The 24,450-nt window shown below is 42.6% G+C and overlaps 1 protein-coding gene across 1 annotated transcript; it reads right to left on the bottom strand.

Moving 5' to 3' along the window:
* Positions 1-2,942: 2,942 nt before the first annotated feature.
* On the bottom strand, positions 2,943-24,201 carry HAVCR2 (hepatitis A virus cellular receptor 2). The gene is made up of 7 exons (XM_037152242.2): positions 23,585-24,201; positions 21,454-21,792; positions 20,484-20,567; positions 15,692-15,735; positions 14,055-14,181; positions 10,763-10,799; positions 2,943-8,943 (listed from the first exon to the last, which is right to left on the bottom strand). Exons 1-7 carry the CDS (start codon positions 23,637-23,639, stop codon positions 8,793-8,795), a joined length of 837 nt encoding a protein of 278 aa, XP_037008137.2. The 5' UTR covers positions 23,640-24,201; the 3' UTR covers positions 2,943-8,792.
* Positions 24,202-24,450: the final 249 nt, after the last annotated feature.

Below are 24,450 nucleotides of genomic sequence, written 5' to 3'. Positions count from 1 at the left end.
TCAATTCCAAGCAACTCTCTTATTCTATGAGAGTCACTTGGAATTTTAGAGCTATAAATTAAGGGAGGGGTAAAGCCAAGGATTAACATTTCCTGATTAAAAAAAAAAGACATCAACAGAAAATGCTTTTCTGCATCATTCAGAATCTAGTATGCAGGTCTGCTAATGCTTTTTGCCTTTTATTGTAGTCATTTGTGTGGCTATCAGGCTGCCCTGATGGACTGTGACTTCCTTGAAGGAAAAACACGCATCTTGTGTCGGTGGCATGTGCATCATGGCTTGAGTCTGCAATAAACCAGGCCTATATTCCAGATTCAATCAGTCTACAAATGATTATCTAGCACCCACTATGAGTAAGACCCCTGGGATATGAGGTGAATGACAGGGTTTCCTTTCTAGTTGAGCATCAAGGGACACAAATCATGAAAACTGTAAACAAACTAGAGAATTTCAGATTCAAATAAACTATACAGGAAATAAACTGAACTAAGGATGGGCAGCTTGGCACTTTAGTGAGAGTGGCTGGGGAAAGCTCTTGCATGACGTGTAAGCTGGAAATTCAAAGATGAGAGAGAGGCAGTTCTGCAAACAGCGTGAGGAAAGTATTCCAAACAGAGGAAAATTAGTGCATTGAAAAGGCTCTAAAACCAGAAAGAACCTGGTCTGCTCTAGAAGCAGAAAGGAGAGACTGATGAGGTCAGTGGAAATCAAGTCCCTTGCAAGGTTTTGCATGGGTTTAAATAACAGAGTAGTTGAATCTAGTTGGCAATTTAAAAACAAAAGAGGGACTTCCGGCCAAGATGGAGGCATAGGTAGGCACACTGTGCCTCCTCACACAACCAAAAGATGGACAACAACAACTTAAAAACAAAAACAACCAGAACTGTATGGAAGTTGAACAACCAAGGAATTAAAGAAGACACATTCATCCAGACCGGTAGGAGGGGCAAAGACAGGCGGCCGGGCAGAGAGGACTCACAGCAAGGCACTGGCTGGAGGACTGGGGCAGACAATGCAGTGGCTGAGGCACTCAGCAAAGTGGTGGATTATGCAGCGGGTGGGCAAGGCTGCAGTTGGCTGGTAAAACAGCAGCAGGCGGAACTGGTGAGGCAGCGGATTACAGAGCTGGCAGTCCCACATTTGTGCACAGATAAACTGGGAGTTACAACTGGGGACCAGGATGGACTGCACAACCCAGGGTTCCGGGTGGAGAATAAAGCCTCAAACCACTGATTGAAAACACCTGCGGGGGTTGAGGCAGTGGGAGAAACTCCCAGCCTCAGGATAGTTTGTTGGAAAGACCCACAGGGTCCTAGAACATACACAGACTCACCCACAGGGGAATCAGCACCAGAAGGGCCCAATTTGCTTGTAGGAAGCAGGGGAAGTGACTGAAATCCAGCAGAGAGCAAAGCAAGTGCCATTGTTCCATCTTGAGCCCCTTCCCCACACACACGGTCACAAACCAACCACGCAGGTTACCCCACCCTGGTAAACACCTAAGGCTCCACCCCTTACTACATAACAGGTGTGTCAAACAACAACAAAAAAAAATATATATATATATATAGCCCAAACAAAAGAACAGATCAAAGCTCCAGAAAAAAAATACAACAAAGTGGTGTATAGATAGCTAACCTATCAGATGCACAGTTCAAAACACTGGTAATCAGGAAGCTCACAGAATTGGTCGAACTTGATCACAAATTAGATGAAAAAATGAAGGCAATGCTAAGTGAAATAAAGGAAAATGTACAGGGAACCAATATGGTGGGAAGGAAACTGGGACTCACATCAACAGTGTGACCAGAAGGAAGAAAGAAACATCCAATCAGAAAAGAAGGAAGAAACAAGAATTCAAAAACATGAGGAGAGGCTTAGGAACCTCCAGGACATCTTTAAACTTTCCAACATCCAAATTATAGGGGTACCGGAAGGAGAAGAGAAAGAGCAAGTGGAAAACTTATTTGAACAAATAATAAAACAGAACTTCCCCAATCTGGCAAAGGAAATAGACTTCCAGGAAATCCAGGAAGCTCAGAGAGTCCCAAAGCAGGTGGACCCAAGGAGGAACACACCAAGGCACATCATAATTACATTACCCAAGATTAAAATTAAGGAGAGAATCCTAGAAGAAGCAAGAGAAAAGGAGACAGTTACCTACAAAGCAGTTTCCATCAGACTGTCAGCTGATTTCTCGGAGATCTTACAGGTAAGAAGGGGCTGGAAAGAAGTATTCCAACTCATGAAATTCAAAGACTTCCATCCAAGATTGCTCTATCCAGCAAAGCTTTCATTTAAAATGGAAGGGCAGATAAAGTGCTTCTCAGAAAAGGTCAAGTTAAAGGAGTTCATCATCACCAAGCCCTTATTATGAAATGTTAAAGGGATTTATCTAAGAAAAATAAGATTAAAAATATGAACAGTAAAATGAGAGCAAACTCACAATCATGAACAACCACACCTAAAATAAAAACAAAAGCAAACTATAGAAACAACTAGAACAGGAACAGAACCACAGAAATGGAGATCACGTAGAGGGTTATCAACAGGGGAGAGGGAGGGGGAGGGGGAAAGAGGGGGAAAAGGTACAGAGAATAAGTAGCATAGATGGTAGGTAGAAAATAGAAAGGGGGAAGGTAAGAATAGTGTGAGAAATGTAGAAGCCAAAGAACTTATACGTGTGACACATGGACATGAACTAAAGGGGGTGAATGTGCATGGGAGGGCATGTGAAGGGTGGAGGGGAAAGGAAAAAAAAGAACTGACAAGTTCTTTAAATGTAAAACACTCACTGAATTTTGAAGACTTGCAATAAAAAATAATTAAAATCATTAATGATGTTTATATTTATTCCACATTGAAATAATACTGTAGATAGATTGAATTAAGTAAAATATATTCCTAAAGTTAATTTCGGCTATTTCATTTTTACTCTTTTGAATACGACTAATAGAAAATTTTAAATTACCTATATAGCTCCCATTGAAATTTTACTGGACAGTGCTGGTCTAGAAAAATAAAGCACTAACCCTGCTTATTCCTGGGGAGTGGGAGTGGGGAGAAGGCTTGATGAGGAGGACAGGGAATAAGGAGTTTCACCTTCGCCTAAAATCTACTGTGTTTTTCACAGAGCATTTAACTGAAAATTTAAAAAGCCAATAGTGGGAATCCAAGCAATGTTCGTAGTAGTTTAGATGGCAGTATTGTACCAATGCTAATGTCTCGGTTTTGACAAGTGTGCCCTGGTTATGCTAGCTGTTGACATCAGAGGAAACAAGGGAATCATTGCAAATTTCTGCAAATCTCGAATTATTTCAAAGTAAAATAGTAAAAAAAAAAAACCCAATAAAATAAACAAGCAACTTAACAAGGTGTGTGTTCTCTGCTTAAGAAGAGATTCTTACTCAGAGTCACAACACACTGCAGGCAGGTGGCTCCAACCCAGCTGCCCCTCCCAGGTCCCTCGTGGGCGCATTTGCTTGAAATGACGTAGCAAGGATGACTAAACATCACACTGTTTTGTTTCTATCTGAAATTCCACCCAATCAGATAACCCTTTTCTCCCAGGGTGACTAGAAACTATTTGGCTGCTGCTTGAATAGTAGGAATTTATATTGCAGTAGGAGGGTTGCTGGAGAGAACCAAGACAGTACAGCTTTTCTGAGAACTTCAATGAGGCCTGGGCTGGGCAGATTTGAAAGCCCCTCACACTGGATCCTCCCTCCAGCTCTCAGATTTAGCCAGTACTCCAATCAAGAGATTTTTGCTAAGATTTTGTGGCAAATTTGGGAATAAACAAATGAATTAAAATAGCTATAATATTAGTAAAACAAAACCTTGTGAAACAACCTGAACCTACAAATATATAGCTGTTATATTTTCCTTGAGTGTTTTATGAACAAGAATTAAATTCACCACACAATTGAGAAGTAACAGCAAGTAAAACTGTGGATAATAAAATTTAAAACATCTTAGATGTCTAGACATATGGATATTTCAGAGCCGACCAAATGAAAATGAACATTACATTGGCATGTAAAATATTCCCGTTTTAAATGAACTAGGGTTAAAATTAATGCAAAAGTAGAAATACAAAAAGGGGAAATTATAAAAGACAGCATATCAATTGATCGTGAAGCATGAAGCCAGTATGGACTGTAAGTTATAATAAAACATTTTCCAATGGTGACATCCACACAAAACAACTAATTAAAATAATATGCATATTTAAACAGGTGGCCCACCTCCACCACCACCACACATAAATAGTTTAAATGAAAATCTTTTAAAAATCTCATGCCCTGGCCAGTGGCTCAGGTAGTGGGAACGCTGTCCCACACACAAAAATATGTGGGTTCATTCCTGGTCAGGGCACATACGTAGGTTGTAGGTTTGATCCCCAGTTGGGGTGCATACAGAAGGCAACTGATCTATGTTTCTCTTTCACATCAATGTTTCTCTCTCTCTAAAAGCAATAAACATGCCTTGTCTAGTATGGCTTAGTGGACTGAGTGCCAGCCTGCGAATCAAACAGTCACCAGTTTGATTCCCAGTCAGGGCACATGCCTGGGTTGCCAGCCAGGTCCCTGCTTGGGGACAACCAGTCAATGTATCTCTCATACACTGATGTTTCCTCCCTCAATTTCTCCCTCCATTCCCCTCTCTCTGAAAAAAATAAAATAAAAATAAATAAATCAATAAACATATTCTCAGGTGAGGATTAAAAAAAAACAAACTTCACTGCTTCTTCTGGAAGAAGAGGGTCACACCAAAAGCAGAAGGAATTTGAACAAGCATTCAGAAAGAAATCACCACTATGAGGAACTGAGTCACTTGGAATGTCCTTTATAAATGTTGTCAATATAACTGAAAGTAAGACACAGAAGAGCTTGAAGGCTGAAAATAACAGTCCTGACTCATACTGCTCTTTGCACAGGTTTCTAGTTTAAAACAGTCAAAATCTGAGCCCTGCTTAAGCTCGAGAACCTTTCACTCAAATGGTCCCCCAGCTGCCCCACTCCTTTCCCCCTCTTTCCAACTGAGTCCCAGAAAACACTGATGGAAATCGTGAAAGTCACAGCTCTAGAGCATCTCTACTTATCTCCGGAAGGATTCACACTTTCTCAGTAGAAATCTGGAGACAAATTAATGTTCTTGTTTAATTTTTTTAAATTTAACTTTAAATGAGAATAAAATTAAAATTTAAGTGGGATTTAAAATAGGCACCTTGGGATGACCCAAAAACCAACTGCAGGCACACCTTGGAGATAATGTGGCTTCGGTCCCAGACCACCCACCATAAAGCAGCCGGAAATTTTTGTTGGTGAAGGGCCCTGCCTTTGCTTTGTGAAAAACTCACACGTGAAGGACAGTAAGGTAAATTACAATAAAACAAAGAACCACTTGGAATTTCTGTTTTGGAAATTTCAAATGGAGAAAAAGTAACAGACCAGGTAGGCACAGCAAGGCTTGCCCTGGCCTGGTAGCTCAGCTGGTCAGAGTGTCACTCAGTCAGGCCAAGGTTGCAGGTCCCACCCGCTGTCTGGACACAGACAAGAATCAACCCATGAATGCATAAATAAGTGGAACAACAAATTGATGTCTCTCTTTCTCAAATCAATACATTAAAAAAATAATAAGGCCTTACTTTTTGTCGGGGGCCGGCCAGCAACCGTCCCTTGACAAGGTCAGAACGGTTGAGATGCATCTGCAAGGCAGAGGCATCTGTGGCTGGATTTCCTGTCTATCTCTCATTACAAGTTTGTTTTGGTGATATAAAGGTGGTAGGATTGTTAGACACCTGTATTTCAGGTTCATTGATTCGCATAATTCCAATGAAGTTGTACAAAATAATTTCTTGACCAGAGAACAAAGTTCCTCTAATGAAATAGCGCCTGAATGTCTAAAAGTTGTTGGAGTAACAGCCCCTCCTTTACCGTGAACAGGAATATACATTAATTAGAATTTAGTAGGCAAAGATACAGGAGAAGCTTGTTAGATACTATAAACTAAGCACATAGATACAATTACCAAGGAGTTAGAGTCCATAGTACATAGAAAAACATTTTGGACAGAAAGATAGTTAAGTTAGACATCACAAAGGCTTATAATGAATTTCCTAATCTCTGCTCAGTCTAGCGTACCTTTTTGCCCCATGCCAAATTCTAAGACCTTTAATAAACAATAAGACATTCAAACTCTGTACATAGAGCTATTTCAAATTGTCTGATTAATGGTTCTCCTGGTCAAAACAACTTTTGTTTAACATAACTGAAACTATGGAAATTCTTGTAGTTTTCCTAGTTACCTCTATATTTGTTTTTTCTGCTTAACTGATCATGCTATGCACCTGTTCCTTTAATGTTATACAACACTCTCTATAAAAATAAAGCCTAAATCAAACTCTATGAGTTCAGTCAGTCCCACAGAGGCTGGCTGTTCTCCAGCAACTAGTCAGGTGTCTGACTCTTCATTCGCCTGCGCCATCCATCCTTCAAGGACCCTGAACCCTGCCGAGGCTGGACCCCAGCAACTTTTTCAGTCTTAAAAGATGAGGAGCTCCTCTTTTCATGGCCTGTGAGAGCTTCAGCAGAGCTCTGGGGAGGACAAAAAAAGCAAACGAACAAAATCTCTACGCACTGCTATGAACAAAACACATATTCAAACTAATTACACTTTTTAATAACATTTTCACTCGCCATTTCCAGGGCACTTGGAGCAGCTTTGCATTCGCTTTCTGCCACCTTCCGCAACCAAATAACTGATGGAGTGGGGTTCCTTTTCTTCAGGCCCCGGGTCCAGCCCCAGCTTGCAGCCACGCCCTCCCCCTGGCCCTGCTCTGTAAGTAAACCAGTCCTCCATTCCTTTCTATGAAGAGGAAGGCAGACAGAAAAACATGCTGTCACATTTACATCTAATCTTTTTATTACCAAAGAACCTGGAGATCATCAAACAATTACGGAAGCATGTGACAGAAAAAAGTGAAAGCTTGTCTCTTGACCATTTGCCCCTGTGGGGCAGCCATATCAACTTGGGTATGTTCTTCCAGATGTTTTAAAGTACAGAAGAAATTTGCAACCAACTATATATACTATTCGAGAACATTTTTCTTTTCCTTGGACATAACGATACAGCATTATCCCTGACAAGTAACATGAGCTTGGTCAGAGGAGGGGTTTTATCTGCTCCCTCACTGTTCTGCTCCTGGGACTAACCCAGTGCCTGACAGATCAGACCACCGTGAACATTCACAGCCCAAGTGGATGGAGCCGGGACTCCTGCCAGTCAGACTGGGAGCTCTGGGGGTTGGGGACGCGTCTGTTCGGTCTGTCTCTCTGGTCTCGGCATCAGAGACCTGGCACAGAGTAAGTATTAATAAACTTTTGTTCAATTAGCAAAACAGCTCAGTGATGAAGACCACCTAGTTCTGCCTGCACCCGTGTGCTCATGGATCACACTGATCAGCTAACTACTCCCCTGTTGAGGGAAGAGGTCTCTCGCAAACGTCTTTGCCATGGTAAGTCGTGTGCACACACACTTGTCTGCAGGTTTTGTAGGGTGAGCACCTCCTTCGGAGGGGCCACTGAGCTGCTCCAGTGTGTGCTGAAGTCCCTTCCCTCCACAACTTCATAACTTCATAACATTCACGATTAACTTTTCAACCTGTGTGAGAGCCACTGCCTGGGACTTTGCAAAAATGATCTCCTTCCCGTAGCTCCCTAGAAAAAGCCGCTGCATTTTCCCCAAACTGCCTAGATGCAACCAGAACAGAAAATTCATACAAGAGTTCAGACTGACACTTTGCCTGCATAAGAGCACAGGTGGAGTTTGCGGGTATTCGTGAGTTCTCCAAGAAGTGAGGTCACAGAGCTGTGTCTGTGAACTTCTATGACGTGTGAGAGCAGTGACAGGCACTGGGGAGACAATAAGTAAGGCAGACCTAGTGTCCACAATCCTGGGATGGAAGCTTGGGGACCACTGTCTTTCCACCAAGGGGCTTAGCACTGATAAGTCCGGACTGCTGGAGCCCTTTGCCTTCTTTCCACCAAGAAACAGACACTGCTTCTTCTTCTGTGAACAATACAGCTCCAGTTCCCCCCGTGAATGGAGAAGTTGGTCAGAGACATTTCCCTTTGCATGCACCCCGAGCAGAACTTGACAACATACACCGAGCACGCTTCCCTTTTCCCCAGGTGCTCCTGCCCCAACACCGGCTCGCTGGGCTGTCTCCTTGACTGGGGCAGGAGAGCTGTGCAGGGGCAGCTGCTGCTGGAGCCTTCACTCAAAGCAGCACAAACCCTGAGTCTCAAGGGAGACCTTCAAGACCACCTAGTCCTGCTCCAGTAGGTTCTTAACCTTCTATGAGTCACCATGCTCCTTGAAAATCAGTGGCCCTTAGACTTTCTGGACCAAACAGACACGCACACATCCCAGCACACAACTTTCCCTACAGTTTCAGGAGCTTCCTGGACACATCCTGGGACTGAAATCCCTGGAACTCTAGGACCCCACAGTAAGCATTCCCACTTCACACAGAAGCTCACGTGAGTTCTGATGCCCCAGTGAGCAGTCTCCGGGCTGAGTAGCCTTGTTGGCGGGAGGCAGAGGCAATGCTGTGACAGGCTTGAGTATTGCGCAGGTCCGGGCCCAGTCCTCGGTGAGCTCACTGTCTTGGACAATGGAAGAGGGTGCTCGGTAGCCGTGGCAGGCACTGAACGCCACTCAGCTGACACACTTCAGAGTTTCCAGAGAGGACAACCCAAGCCCCAACCCAGACGTTGTCAGGATGGCTACCGACAGCTGACGTAGCTGTGGTACTCTGATGGGTCTTCTATCTCGTAGACGTTCTCCTCGATCGTATAGATGTTTTCCTTTGAGCGCATCCCCTCTGCTACTGTGTTTTCTAACCCTAAGGGAGGGAGGTTGGCCAACGTGACGAGCCTGTGGAAATAAAATGTTGCGGTTGAGGGAGGCATTTCCCGGGCATCATAGAATAACAAGAACAGGCTTTGCTGAAGAGACAATGACCCAACACAGTACATGATGCTCTATTGGGTCGTGAGTGGGGGCAGGGGGAGGAGAAACCATAAAATAAAATAATTTGATGAATATGAAGATAATTTGAAGTAATCTTAATTGTCTTCAGTATAGACAAATGGTATTGTGTGATCTAAGAGAATACTCTTATTCTTAGGAGGTATGGACTAAAATTTTGGTGAACTATCAAGATGTCTGAAACATCCTTAAAATGGTTCAGAAGCAAATTGCATATATTAATAAAGAGACAGATAAAGCAAACATCAAAATTTTCACACGTTTATGTAAAAGATTTATTGATCCTTGCACTATTATTCCCATTAATCTGTGGACAGAACAATTTCAAAAATCAAAAACAAAATGAATATGGTGGGTATCTAATCAGATTTGAGTTTGAATTCTGTCATGTCAGTTACCAGCCACATAACCATGGGAAAGCTGGATTTTTCTTTTTCATTCATTTACTCAAGAAATATTTAGTGTGTTACACACTGCTCTGGGCAGCAAGAGATACAGCAGCAAATAAAACACACAAATCCCATGAAGCCTTCATATTAGTAAACTTTGCGTCTCAGGGTCCTCATCTGCAAAATGGGAATAATTAGCACTCCACCTCACCAGGCTGCTGTAAGGAGCATTCAGGAATCAAATATTTGATAAATATCAGCCTGCTAAATATCAGTCACTGTGCTGGGGGATCCAGTTGTTAATGTGGCAGACAAGTTCCTCCTTTTCTATGCAGTTTGCCTTTATAGGTAGAGATGAACATTGACCAAATTATGCCACAAATAATGATTTAATGCATATCACCGATATTTATGAATGTTATCACACTTCGGGTTTCAGCCCTAAGAAAGAATAGTGACACAGATCATTTAAAACTACTGATAATGAAATACTTTACTTGACCTTTTAGCCTTCTTTACTGCAGACTATTTTGTCTTCATGAATATATTGTCTCTACTTAGTTTAAAATTACCAGTGGTTTAGATAGCACCCAGTAGACAGAGTCATTTTTTTTCTTGAAATAGACCACGTTGAACCCACATACCAGATGTCACTGAAATCTAGTCAAAGGTAAGTGAGCTGCATGCATTTGGAACTGGGGTGTCTGCATGTGTGTGTACGAATAGGTGTGAATATAGTCAGGAATGGAGACTAAGACTGCAATGTAATGAACCCTGTTTGCACATCTGAATCACTTGAAAAGCTTTGAGAAAAATACCTGTGCTTAGGCCTCATCCCTAAAGATTCTGCAGTATTTTCTCTGGGGTTGACAACACATCGTGTAAGTGCCATAAGGGATTCCAGGAGGTTATCTGAGTTAAGGACACCTGGACGGGGCTACAACAGCCCTGAGAGAGGATTCTGGGTTTCTCGTTCACTTCTGCAACCCAGTGCCTACCCAAAGCCTGGATACAGTAAATGCTCAACCAGTTGAAGGGTCAATTCATGGAAATAATCTGTTGAAATAGAAATAAGTATTTCCTATCAATGCGGAGATAATTCTGTTCCTTAACTTTAGGACTAAAGAAGCTACAATGATCAGAACGTACACAAACCAGTATGTTTGCATTTCATAAATTCAGGCCTAAAGCAAAAGGCAATTATAAGATTAGATCCCCAAGTCCCAGGGCAGGACTTCTGAGAGCAAGATCAAAGCTGTATTAGTGTAGTGACCACCAAGATTCCTGCTTCCCCCTGCCTCGCCCCTTATTCTTACCTTGAATTCTGTAACTTCTGTTTCCTATGAAAATACCCTAGGTAAAAAAGGGAAGGAAAGTTTATTAAAATTGCTTTCATAAATAAATAAAATGGACCCACTAAAGGCAAGGATTGTTTAAAGAAATTTGATTTCTCCTTTGATTGAACTAAATCAAATTAGTACTGTGTGTCTTTGTTTATTACATGAACTATGCTAGAAAATGATAAAAATGCATTTTCCATATTTAACAAATAGCTGGAGCAACTACTATGCATCTGGCATTATGCTGGGCATCAAGGACACAAAGGTAAATGATGAGCCCTGACTTTATGAAACTTGTATTCCAGTGAGGATGTATTTAAAACAATAATAACTATAATAATAATATGTCATTGTGCTATAAGGGAAATCAACAATGCATTGGAACTGACCCTAGAGAGGGTGCTCTGGAAAGCATGCTCAGAAAGAGGACCTTTAACATCAGCTCTGAGAGAACTCCGCCACGTGAAGAGCCAGCTGGCTCATTCTAGGCAGAGAAAACCCTTGATAAAGGTCACAGTGAGTGCCTGAAACCAAACGCATGGCTGGAATGAGAGGGCGACTCAAGATAAGGTCTGAGAGGTAGGCTAGAGCTAGATCCTAGAGAACCTTTTACATCACAATCAAGGGTTTACATTTTTATACTGAGACCTGTAAGAAATAACAGAGGATGCAAATAAGATGTGGTTGGGTTCAAGAAGATCTCGCAAGCTGCTGTGTGGAAGGTGGACTGAAAGGAGGTAGAAAGAAGTGAGGAGGCAATGACAGTCCATCAGAAGGTGGTGACCAAGAGAGACAGAGAGTAATGAATAGATTTTAGATATATTTTGGAGAATAGCTGTAGGAATTGAACTTGGATTATGTGTTAGGAGTGAGGAAAGAGGATTCAAGGATGGCTTCTGGCTTTCTGGCCTTCAAAACCAGTTAAAAGGCAATGTAACAAGGCAATGGGAGGGTCAGGGAGGGAGAGGTTGCATGCTGGGAAGGTGCAATACAGCCTGTTGAGTTCCAAAGGACATGTTAGATGTGTGAGACATCTACGTGGAACTATCAACTGGACAGACTCTCTGAGAATTGGAGAGACATACTAAGGACAACATTTAAGTCTATGGACATTTGAGTCTATAGGCCATCACACAGAGGTGTAGAGAGAGGGAGATGGCCAGGGCTGAGGGATCTCAACACCTAGAAGTCAAGCAGAAGACGAAGTCTAAATGAATGAGAAGAAATGGTCAATGAAGTAGGAGAGCAGTGTTCAGAAGCCAAGAAAAAAAAGACTTTCAATGATGAGTGAGAGTCAACTTAAATATTGCTGCTTTGGCTCACTTGGAAGTCAGAGAAAAAGATGGCCTTGGACACAGGTGCAGGGAGTTAGCCTGGGACAAAGAAGCCACTTCCCACTGTTCCCCTCATTGCAAGTCTTCTGGGGTCCCTTAAAGTTTAGAATATGCACATCTGAGAGGGAAGTAAGGTGTGGACGTGCTCCCAAGAGAGAGCCTGCCTTATTTACTCTTTTTTCAAAAAATTATTTACTTGATTTGAGAGTAAGGGGAAAGGAGGGAGAAAGGGAGGAAGAGAAACATCAATGTGTGGTTGCCTCTCATGCCCCCCCCCCCGGGTACCCGCCCCACAACCCAGGCATGTGCCCTGACTGGGAATCAAACTGGCAACTCTTTGTTTCATAGGCCAGCACTCAATCCACTGAACCACACCAGCCATGGCTCTTTATTCTTGTACTATATACTTTTCCATAGTAAAAACTGTAAACCTTCTTTTGTCCAGCCCTGTATGTGTGTGTGTGTGTATGAAAACAAAACATCAGACTTCCTACTCCTCATTACCCTCCTTTCACCCCCTTGTACACATACTAGAATGGTCCCTAATATTCAGGCCTTGGAAGAGCTCAGAAAGGTAGTGAGTGTTATCATTGCCCCTTATTAACCCACAGACTTCATATATATGGGGTCCACTCACAAACCCAGAGAGTGATACCTTTGGTAAACCCTGGTAAGTGTGTAGGTGGAATAGTTTCTTTTTCCACACAATCCATTTGGCAATAATGGCAGAATAACATAATAATAGTAAGGGGCAGGAGAGCCTTGGTTTCAAATCCTCTGCCTAGCACACCTGTGTGACTTTGGGCATGTTGCTTTACTTTTCAGCACACTGGTTCTGCACTTGATAAATTAGAATAATATTAGTGCCTTTCTCCATAGAGTAGTTGCAAAGATTTAATGTACATAAAGTACTTGACAGCTTCTAACCACACAGTTAGGGAGACCAGTTCATCCCGGCTTTCCCTGGACCATCTGGTTTCAGCAATGCAGTCCTACACCTTAGGAACTCCCTTCAGTCCTGGGTGGATCTGGGGCGGTTGGTCACCCCACGTACAGTCCGTGTTTGTACATCAGTAAGAAAGGCTGCTGTAATGCCTGAGTCCTGGGGTATACGGCCTTGGCCTCTGCTGTCTAAGAGAAGAGGCTATACCACAATTTAAAAAGTTCATGAGGCCTTTGGGCTCTTGGAAGTGTTTGGGCCTTAACATGGTCATAGTTTCCTATGTAATTATCCACTAAAATTCACCAAGTTGAATATACTTCAAATAAGAGGTTTATTGTATATAAATCATCCTTTACTAACACTGTAAAAATAAAGACAAGTAGCTTAGAGTAAAATGCGTGTGCTAAGTGTGTGATGGAGGAAAAGACTAATGCTGCAGTCCTGGCCACACCAATATTCAAGGACTTGATACCTCAACTCTAAAGCTCCGTGCCTGGGAAACAAAGAAGATAGGAAAATTCACAGAAGGAAAGGATTTTCATTGTTGGGCTTCCTAATAAACCTAGACACGTCCACGAATTAAAAAGGTTCATTTTCTTAACAAAAGATAAGAGAACAGGTCCTGGAATCAGCCTGCCTGAATTGGAATTCCAGCTCCACCACTTACTGATTCTGAAACCTTGGGAAAGCGGGTTCCTTTCTCTGAGCTCTACTCTCCTCTACTGTAAAATGAGGATAATAATCCTACCTTATAAGACAGTGACAGGGATAAAATCTATGTAAAACATTTAGTACAATGCTTGCTTGTTTCATGGTAACCACTGAATAAAAATCAGCTATTATTATTATTGCTAGGATTTGAAAAGACTAGAGTTTTAGTCTAACCAGATTTAGCTATAATCATAAACTTATATTTCTATCTAGGTTTAGTTGGCTCCTATATTAGCAGTTTCTTATCAGAGGGAGAGACATACAATATCAATTGACTTACATTTGAGAATTAAAGCACCAAAGATAAGAACCAGAGCCAGCCCAGCAGAAATCCCTGCTCCAATGTACATGCTTATTCTGGTGGTCACGCCAGAGTCTTGTAACTCATTAGCTGATGTGGAAATTTGCTGTAGAAACACAAACAGAATTGTAGCATCTGGCCAGAAATTGGTTGTATGCTCAGCCACATCCTGGCTTGTGCATTGGAGCATCCTTTTTACAGCCTCATGGGAGTATAGGGACCTGAAAACCACCCCGATCTGTTCCCTTCTAGACAAGCCTCAAAACACCTGGAGAAAGGGAGCAGCGTAACCTTTGGAGTTCACAAGAGAACAAAATGTGCCCTTCTGTGCTGTGGGTAAAGGAGGAGCTCTTAGTAAATGGACTTCCCTCTTCCAGAAACAAAACTGGGCTTTAGAAAAATAACTAAATAAAAATTTTTTTAAAAAAGGGCTTTAGAGTGGAATCTTCATTCAAGATCCCCTGGTGTTCCAGAAAGTTTCAGAGTAGTTGGAGTTTGGTGTCTTGAAGTGACACCTCTCACAGAAAGACAGTGACTTAAAAGCCAGAGCTTTGCAGCCAGACAGTCTCGGTTTCAAACCCAAGCTCTATCACCAAGAGCTGAGTTGTCTTGTAGAGTTATTGGGAAAATGAAGTCACAAAAATATAAAATACTTGGCACAGACCCTGATATTGACTACATGATAAATGTCTAATTAATAACAGCTATTGCCATTGCTGCCATTTTTCTGATTTTTTTTTTTTTGATAACTGAAGGTCACACAGAAAAATCCTCTCCTAAAATTCCAGTCAATGTTCCCTCTTTAAAACCAACAATAGTCAACACTTTTAAAACAAAGAAGTAAAGAGAATAAGCCTCCTATCTGTTCAATAAACATTTACTGCAGGAGTGCCCGTGCAGGGTGTGTGAGGAGGGACTTAGGAGGCGGTGCTGATCATGAAGAGTGGAGAACACATACAAAACGCTGAGCCTCGGTGGTGATCCCTCGAGCAGCAGGCTGAGTCAGATGGATGATGACCCCTGGATAAGTTCCCAAAGCATCTTTAAGTCATTGGTGTAAGTATGTTTTCTAGAGGTTTTCCCTTTTACTCTAAGAAGGTGGTAGACACCAGAAGCGTCATTAATTATAACATTGCCTTATTTATAGTTAGATATATAAATTCTTGTCTTAGAATGACCCTGACTGGTATCTTGTCATACATAAATAAATAAGTTTAAACAAAAAATAATAATCTTTTTCAATTGGATTACAATGGAAGGAAGAAAAAAAACATTTTGGGGGAGCTGGAGGGTCTCCAGATTCTCCACAGTGGTACGCAGCTGTGAACTTTGTGAAGAAGGACAAAATGCTAATGCTTCTTGTTTTTTGTTTTCCAGCACTTACCATGTGCCAGGCACTTCACATGCCTCCCTGTACTCCATGCTGACACCAGGCCTATGTGACAGCAGCTAGAACTGCTATCGTCAACATGTTACAGTCAAGGAATATGAAACTAAGGAGGATAAAGGTGGTTTTCCCCGAGGGAAGAGTGGTCAGGAAGGAAGGCTGAAGTCATGCTCTATTTTCTCTGGGTGCAACACAACGCTTGTTTACACACACGCAAATAGTTACTTACTGTTTGATTTTTATCATCGAGGGTCTCCAGTGTCTGTGCTTCTGCTACAGAGAAGAAGAATAAAGGTTAAAAATGTTTTTCTTTTTAAAAAAATTTTTTAATTTATTTATCTTTAGAGGGGAAGGAGAGAGGGAGAGAAACATCAATGTATGGTTGCCTTTTGTGCGTCCCCTGCTGGGAACTGGCCTGCAGGGAACTGGTCTGCAACCAAGGCATGTGCCCTGATAGGGAATCAAACCACAATCCTCTTGTTCACAGGCCTGTGCTCAATCCACTGAGCTACACCAGCCAGGGCTAAAAGTGTTTTTCTTTTATCTGAGTTTTTAAAAGTCTTAAAGATGCCTAACAATCCTGTCTGGAATTTATTCCACTCCACACTTCACAGCAATGAATTGGGAGACCAGAACACTTTACTAAACACTTAGGAATCAACTTTAGATTTTTTTCATCCAGGTAATGAACCCAGTGCTACACATGTTCTATGAAGTGGAAATTTCGGCCAGGAAGACCGATGTTGAGTATGTAGTGTTTGTTGTGTCCACAGGCCCTCACGGGGTCTGTGAAATTCCAGCAACACTGATAATACTCCGGCAGGCATTGTATTATAATTAGACTTCAACAGATAACAGGAGTTAATTTTCTCGAAAAAATTTGGCATTTTCTCAGAGGGAGACAGGGTATTTGCTTGCCTAAAAATGGAAATAAAAACAACTATAGCTACGATCTACTAGGAGCAGGCATCATGCTAAACTCTTGAAATATCTCATTTGGCATTCAAAACAACTGTCCGAAGGAGGGACAATTAGCTCCGCTACAGGTGAAGAGGCCAAGAATCAGGAAATGACTTAAGCAGATCACACAGCTTAGGGAAGGGCAGAAATGGCCTTCCGATTTCAGTCTGCAAGCCTTCAGCACTCCTTTAAAAAAAAATTAAGTATAGTTGGTATACAATATTATATTAATTTCCGGTGTATAATACAGTGATTCAACATTTACATACCTTACAATGTAATCACCACAATAAGTCTAGTGATCATTCATCACGGTGGAATTTATCACAGTATTATTGACTATATTCCCATTCGCCTTCTTAACCTTCTCCTTCTCCTGGCTACCATTAGTTTGATCTTGGTTACCATGAGTCTATTTTTGTTTTGTTTGTTCATTTGTTTTGGTTTTTTTAGATTCTTCATACAAGTAAAACCATAAGGTAATTGTCTTTCTCTGCCTGAATTATTTCACTTAGCATAACACCATTTAGGTCCAACCACGGATGTTGCAAATGGCAAGATTTCATTCTTTTTTGTGACTGAGCAATATTCCATTGTGTGTGTGTGTGTGTGTGTGTGTCTTCTTTATCCACTCATCTCTCAATAGACAAGTTGCTTGTCCAGGCTTGTCTAGGAAGCCTAGGTTGCTTCCACATCTAGGCTATTGTAAATATAAGCATACCCTAAACTCTGCCGCCTTCGACAACCTTCACATTGGCATTGTCACTACCATTAAGTGCATCACATTACCCAGCTGCCAGCTCACCTTCTTCCCTTTCTGTTATTCGTCTGCCTACCGATTCGATGAACATGTACTACACATCTTCTCTGTCAGGCCCAGTGGACAGAGCAATGGACAAGAGGGCACAGGCCTGCTTGACCTCGTAGATACGGCTTTGGGACAACACAATGAGTAGAGTGTGCCTATTCCTTCTTTGGACTCAGAGGCTCTGAAACTTCCTAAGTACCATTGTCACTTTCTGGAGGCCTAAAAGCCTAAACCCTTTAACACAGAACCCCTGGCTTAACAGACTACGATTTTAATGTCATATGAGCATAGTCTCAGCCTAAAGTTGTTTCTCTAAAAAACAGAAAGGAAAAAGATTACCTTCTAGTCACCTTTGTTTTTATTTCCCAAAAGGCACTTAAAGTCTAAAAACCACATTGGTGGAACTGCTGAGCAAACACGCATCTTAACCACACATGATACTTTCTCCCGTAAACCCAGTGTCTGCTTCCTATATTTATTTGGCCTAAAACTATCTGACTTCTCTCTCTCCTTTTTTACTTTATTTTACAGTGAAAATGATCAATAAACTAGAGCCTTTTTAGGCCATCATGGTTTATTTTCACATAGATGCTTGTCAACCAAGATGGTGGAACAGTTGGAAGAAGTTACAATGTTTCTCCCAGGAAAACCAAGACTTGGCTCTGGTGGAGGCAGCAGTGGGGGTGGGATGCAATGGCGTTTGTTTGTTTGTTTTTAGAGAGAGGGCAAGGGAAGGAGAAAGAGAGGGAGAGAAACATCGATGTGTGAGAGATATCCATTGCCTCTCGCATGTCTCCAACTGCGGACCTGGTCTGCAACTGAGGCATGTACTCTGAGTGGGAATCGAACCAGCAACCTTTCAGTTTGCAGGCCAGTGCTCATTCCACTGAGCCACACCAGCCAGGGCCCAATGGTCTTAAAACAATGTAAATTTAATAGTTACCACCTCGTATGTATTATGTGCCAGATACGGTGCTTAGCACCTTACATGCAAAATTTCTTTTAGTCTTCACCACAACAGGTAGGCACTATTCTTTTCTTATTTTTCAGATGGAAAATCTGAGTCTCAGAAAGGCACTTTGCCCCGAGCACGCAACTATCAATTGGCAAACCTGAGATTCAGAGTCCTCCAGAGTGGAGGACTTACCCATGACCCAGTCCTACCTCCTTCAGGTGGAAGAGAGGTTGCATTTATTTTGTATTCAAGGTAGATTCAGAAGCTTCTGGGATCCTTGGAACCCTCATTAAGGCTCTATTCCACTTTGCAGCAAACATATTAAATGCATCCACATTCTACATTAAGAAGAGGTACATATGACTACATATGAGTTGACTTGAGGGTAACTGTCATAATGTTACCTATTATAGCTATGCGATTTAATAACATTAATTTGTAATTTTCATGTATTTTCCTATTTTTGAGTACACTTCCTTTTTTTGTTTGTTTAAATATGTTGGGGGTGTTTGAAAAGCTGAGATTAGAGATATTATGCCTGTGTTCCCTGGTGCAAGAAATGGTCCCATATTTTTTTTTCCCTAGAAGTAGGGAACAAACAAGGAAGAACTGAAAAGAAGGTGACTTCTGTTTATGGTACAGACAACTCTAAGGAAATGCACTGCCCCTTGAGAAAGTGAACTCCCTGTTCAGGAATGCATGTGGGCATAGAGTGAGTGCCTACTTGGTAGTACTATGATAAAGAAAACTGGAGCACAGGATGGAACAGTGGGCTGAAATGACCCCTGAAGCCCCTTCTAGGTCTGTGGCTACAGGGTTTTTAAAATATCATAATAGTGCCCTGGCTAGGTAGCTCAGTTGGTCCGAGTACCGTCTAGATACCGCCAAGGTTGTGGGTTCCATCCCTGGTGACAGCATATACAAGAATCAACCAATGAATGCATAAATAAGTGAAACAACAAATCAGTGTTTCTCTCTCTCTCTCTAAATCAATAAAAATAAAAATATAATAACAGCATACAATAAATATCTGATATTACTTGATTAGCTCACAACATAGATGATCATCTATCTGTTCCCACCATATTTCATCTTCTTACTAATTGTATACATGATGGTGGCTAACAATCACTAAAGAACCAACAAAGATCAAACCTTTAGAGAGCTGCAGTTAACATCGATACTAATAACTAATTGTGAAGGCTTTCTGTAGGCCAGGTACTATGCTGCACTTTACATACATCATCACATTCGATCTTTATAACAGTCCTATGAAGCAGGCACTGGAGAGGTGGGGAAATTGGGCCTTCCAGAGTTTGAGCAACTTCACTGAGTTCATAAATCTAGCATGAAGAAAAGACATTAGAACCCATTCTACCAGCCACTGCAGCCCTTACCCACAATCTCAGTCTACCTCTGGTGTTTACTGATAACGTCAACAAACTAACACGTATTGAGTATGCTATGATCAGAAGCTGGGCCAAGCACTTTAATCACATTTCTTATTTAAATCTCATGAAGTACAGTTCATGACATTTATGAGATTAGGAAATGGGATTTACCTATGTTTGACTTTGCTTGACGGGATGAAAATGGAGCTCCACAGATTTCCTGAGAGACTGGGTCTCTGGGAAAGTGTTTAAAGTTAACCTTCCCCATCAATGTGACCTGAAGTCTGCCGTTCTGATCCTATCTTCTCTACCAGAGCAGCATGTAAAGGTCCTTTCTTAATTACTTAGAGAATTCGAAGGATGCTGGGCTTTATTCCAGTTAGAATAAAGGACATCACCTAATCCAATCCCAAACATGGCCTGGGGCCAAGTCAAGGCAAAACATCACCAAGCTAGGAATCACAAAATAATAGTGCAATGTAAAGAGTCTTTCGTTACACTAAATTTACTTAATTTAAAAGTAATGGCAATGTTAGACAAAAATTTTGCTTTCCTTACTTGGCAAAATATGTAGATCAAAATTCTTTTAGGTGGGAGTCAGGAATTTTAATGGGTCATTAAATCCAAAATTTTCCAGGCAGAAGAGAAAGCTGAGATCCAAAGAAGTGAAACGCATTGGACCCAGGCCAAGTCTGGCTCACCTAATCCACAGATCCTAGCCTGGGCTCATTTTTCCCAGCACAGGTTTATCTCCATCATCTCCCTCACCTGAAACACTACCTGTGTGTACAAAAACATTTGCACGCACCTCCACTCTTAAACTGTTTCCTTATTTTTCCCCATATTCAAAATCCTCTGAACTCAGATACCACCCAAAGGCTTCCTTCTAGGCCCCAGACATAATCACCTGAGCTGTGTCCCTCGGTGGTGGGCATCCTTGGAAAGGCTGTGGTGATGTCTCTCCACCGGGTCCAGGCAGGGGTGACCTCGGCTAAAGTGAGAAAGCAATGCAAGGATGAGGCTTCTCTGAGAGTGGGAAGCTCGTGTCAGGACTCAAAGGGGCAGCAGACAAAACAAGAAACACACAAATAAAGAGGAACACATGCTCAACTCTCAAACCTGGACACCTTCCTTGAGAGGATGTCGCATATCTAAAATGTTCGTCGTGCACCTGAAGAGCTGTGTTACCGTCATCATTGTCACAGTCTAATTGTTAAGAACAGAACCAATAGCCACACAAACAGCCACACTGATGCTCTTCATAAAACATCTCCTAAAACATTCCAGTGGCCTGTATGGTAGGGATTATCATATTTCACAGAGGAGAAAGTCACAGAGTCTAAGTAACTTATCCCAGGATCACACAGCTAGGAAGAGGCCCAGCTGGAGCAGAACTCAGCTTCAGCAGCCACGAAGCACATGCTCTGTAAACCCCAAGCCTCCAAGCACACGCACCTCCCCGCACACGCACAGCTCAGAGGGGCTCAATCCTGGCTGCACTGGGGGGAGAACCACCCAGGGAAGACTTTGAAAAATCCCAGGGTTTAGGTTCTACCTCCAGAGACACTGCTTTCTCTGGCTTGTGGGTGGGGCTCAAGCATCCTTAGGTGTTAAAAGCTGCGCAGGTAAATCAAGTGGGCAGTTAGGCTCCCAACCCCTGATCTGGGCCTTTCCTCCCACTTTATAGATCCCATCCATGAGCTGCAATACAGACAGAGGAATTACACATGGCTGGGCATTGCTGAAGGGCCTGTAGGTCTCAGGGGGTCACCACCATGGCTGTAACTGGGGAGGCCAGAAGTGAGACCGATCAGTATGTTTAACATAATCTACAGATGAATTTCATTCATAAAGAAAGCACACAAAAGTCCACTCACCTTGTTTGATGTCCAACTGCAGGTCTAATTTTTTATCATTCATTGGGCCTATAAATTGGATGCGGCAGCAGTAGGTCCCACTGTCAGCTAAAGTCACATTCTCTATGGTCAAGGACACGTCTCCATTTTGTAAATACCCCTTTAGCTGATATCTGCTGGATATGCTATAAGTCACGTGCCTTCCATCAGTGTGGAGCACTTCACCCTGACACTGAAACATAGGACAGGGTCCTCTGCCCCAGCACACAGGCACGAGGTCCTCAGGGGTGGATGGAGAGTAGTTGCAGGGTAGGAAAGCATTCTGGCCCACTTTGGCTGTGCGTGATCCTTCCAAAGATCCTGAAGAAAGAGAAAAGAAGAGCAAGATGCAGGCAATTGTTGTAGACCACTCTGCCTGGTTCTAGGAATTGTATCTCGATCCCTTGTGGCTAAGGGCAAGGGACAACCTTTGGAGTGCCAGACACAGGAGACAAAGCTTGTCTCTGGTAGCAAACGCTGCCTCAATTCCTCTCCCCACCTCCAAAGCTTGGTTGGAAGTCAATGACGGGTAAGACCCCTCACAGCGGGGGGCAATATAAGCCAGACTCGATCACTTGGGAGGCCTTCATAGAAGGACTCAGGGGGCTGCAGCAAAGAGCAATGGACTCTCACCCCCTGGCTTTGACATAGCCAGAGTCCTCATATTCTCTGGGAAAAGCCCTTCCTGGCTCTAATCCCCTTAAGCCTGAATACATGATGGGGAGTGGTTCAGCTCCTTGCCTTGCTAGAGCGTGTCCTGGGGAAAAATCTGGCATAAACCTGTGAAATCTGCTCTGCTAAGAATGCTTTCATTCATATGTTAAGGGTTCAAGCAGAAAACCCTAAAACTCTGTTCCTGACAGACTCTGACTCATACTAAGCCCTCAGATTTCTTTGAAATATTATCTACTGTTTGATCCTTGCTGCCCTGTATTCCTGTGTATTACAACCCAATAAAAGGCCCTAGAGGAGGGGGCTCAAGGCCTTTTCCTCCTTGGAGAAACTGGCCGCTGCTGGCCTTTTTCCCTTGTGAAACTGGCCACTGCTCACTTCTCTTTCCTAAGCAGATCATGTCATGTCTCAGTCATATTCACTTTCATCCGTGGCACTCGGGGGGAACTTGTGAGGAAAGTCGCCCCCGCAGGCAATGAATGAATTGGTCCACTACAGGTAAAGTGCAAGTAATGCCTCGTATTCATAGAATAAAGAAGAAACCACTGCTGCTACCCTACTTGAAGGAAGAGCCACTGAGACAGTGCCTCTCAGATTTGAGGGGCATCGGAATCACTGGGAAGTCTGGTTAAAATAGAGATGCCCGGGCTCAGTTCCTAGAATTACTGATTTCATAGTCCTGGGGTGGGGCATGAAATTTGGTGCATCTAACAAGTTCCCCAGAATTGCTGACATGGCTGCTCTTAGAACCTCACTTTGAAGACCAGTGCTCTAGGAGAGAACTGTGGCCCAGGCCTGTGAACCCTGGAGGGCAGGGCTGATGGAAAGAGATAGTCATTGTTGGCCAGGAAAACAGCTCACCCATTCGGGCTAGTTGTCAGTTCATCAACAAAGGCACTTACCCTATCACAGTTCTCTCTTCTCTCTCTTTCTTTAAGCACCAGGCACATAATGAATAAAAACCCTTGCTTGAGTAAGAAACTAACGTATAGCTGTTTTAGGCTTAAAATTAATTGCCTTTAAAAAATATAAACACACATTGTAAGATGGTCAAACAACATTAAAAGGTATATGAAAAGGGCAGACTCCCTCTGCTCTTTCCCATTCCCCGGCCCCCTTTCCAGAGTCTCTACATTAAGAGGCATCCTTGTATTCCCACACCCTGCAACACACACACACAAATAGATGGCTACTACATGTACTATTCTGCTCCTTGCTTTTTTCAATTAACATTATGAATTAGATACATTTCATGCCATTATGTTTAGTCAGTTTCACTGTTTACAGCATGGATATTTCACAATTTATTTATTTTTCCACTCCCCTGTACCCAGATATTTAGATTGCTTCCAAACTTTCACACCTGCGAATATTACGACAGCCATCCTTGTATCTTTATCCTGCACCACACCCCATCGGGAAGGTCCATGCCCAGACTTACTTGTAAGCAGTAGTAGCCACAGAAGGACACAGTCAAAGGGAAGATGTGAAAACATGAGTTCTGCAGAAGAAAAGTCCAGGAATGGCTCTGTCGATGTGCCGTTGTAACTCTCCAGCTGAACTGGATACTTCCTTCACCTGGTCTCTACTCCACAATCACGAGAGGGGCGGCCACTGCCCTGAGGACTAGCCCAGCAAACCAGTACGTCAGCCTACTGATCACTCCTCTATTAATGTGGCTGAGTGTACGGTCACATCAAAGGAAACTCCAGTTCTCTGCTACACCATACCACACACATCCTGTGGGGGCTCTGATATTTATTCTGTTAGTGCCAACAAAGAGGAAGCGACACCCAGAGTCAAAAAAAGTGTCTCTCAGCAAGTATAGGAAGCCTTCTGATACCTTCAAAGAAATGGTCCTCTGCCTGAAATAGACCGTGTCTGGGTCCCGCTCGTTACCAGGGAACAAAGATAAAAACACAGGCACTCATTCGGAAAGCCAGTCAGTTGGCCGGTGGTGTGACCGCTGCTGTGTCAGGCAGTGGACTGGGAGCTGGAGACCACCACAGTGAAGGGCGTGTTCCTTATTCTCCCATTTATGGGCCCCTCCCACTCACTCCAGCACAAGCCTCTTTCTAACACAGACTGGCTTGCATTATAGAAACTTGCTGGATCTCAGTTTCCTCATGTATACAACTTGTAAAGTGAGGAATTTGTGCTAATATTCTTACTTTCACTTGAACTTTCAAACTCTTCTACGTAGAAAAGACACAGTCCTGTCAGCAGTGATTCTTTGCCCCACCTGTGGGCAAAATTAAGGAGACCTCAATGTTCTATTTCACCTTGTATACACAGATGTCTCCTCCC

This window comes from Artibeus jamaicensis, unplaced genomic scaffold (genome assembly GCF_021234435.1).
Source record: "Artibeus jamaicensis isolate MK-2021 breed Jamaican fruit bat unplaced genomic scaffold, CSHL_Jam_final contig_432, whole genome shotgun sequence".
Lineage (NCBI taxonomy): Eukaryota > Metazoa > Chordata > Mammalia > Chiroptera > Phyllostomidae > Artibeus > Artibeus jamaicensis.
Note: the sequence above shows the minus strand (reverse complement) of the source record. Positions and strands in the feature narration are given on the sequence as shown.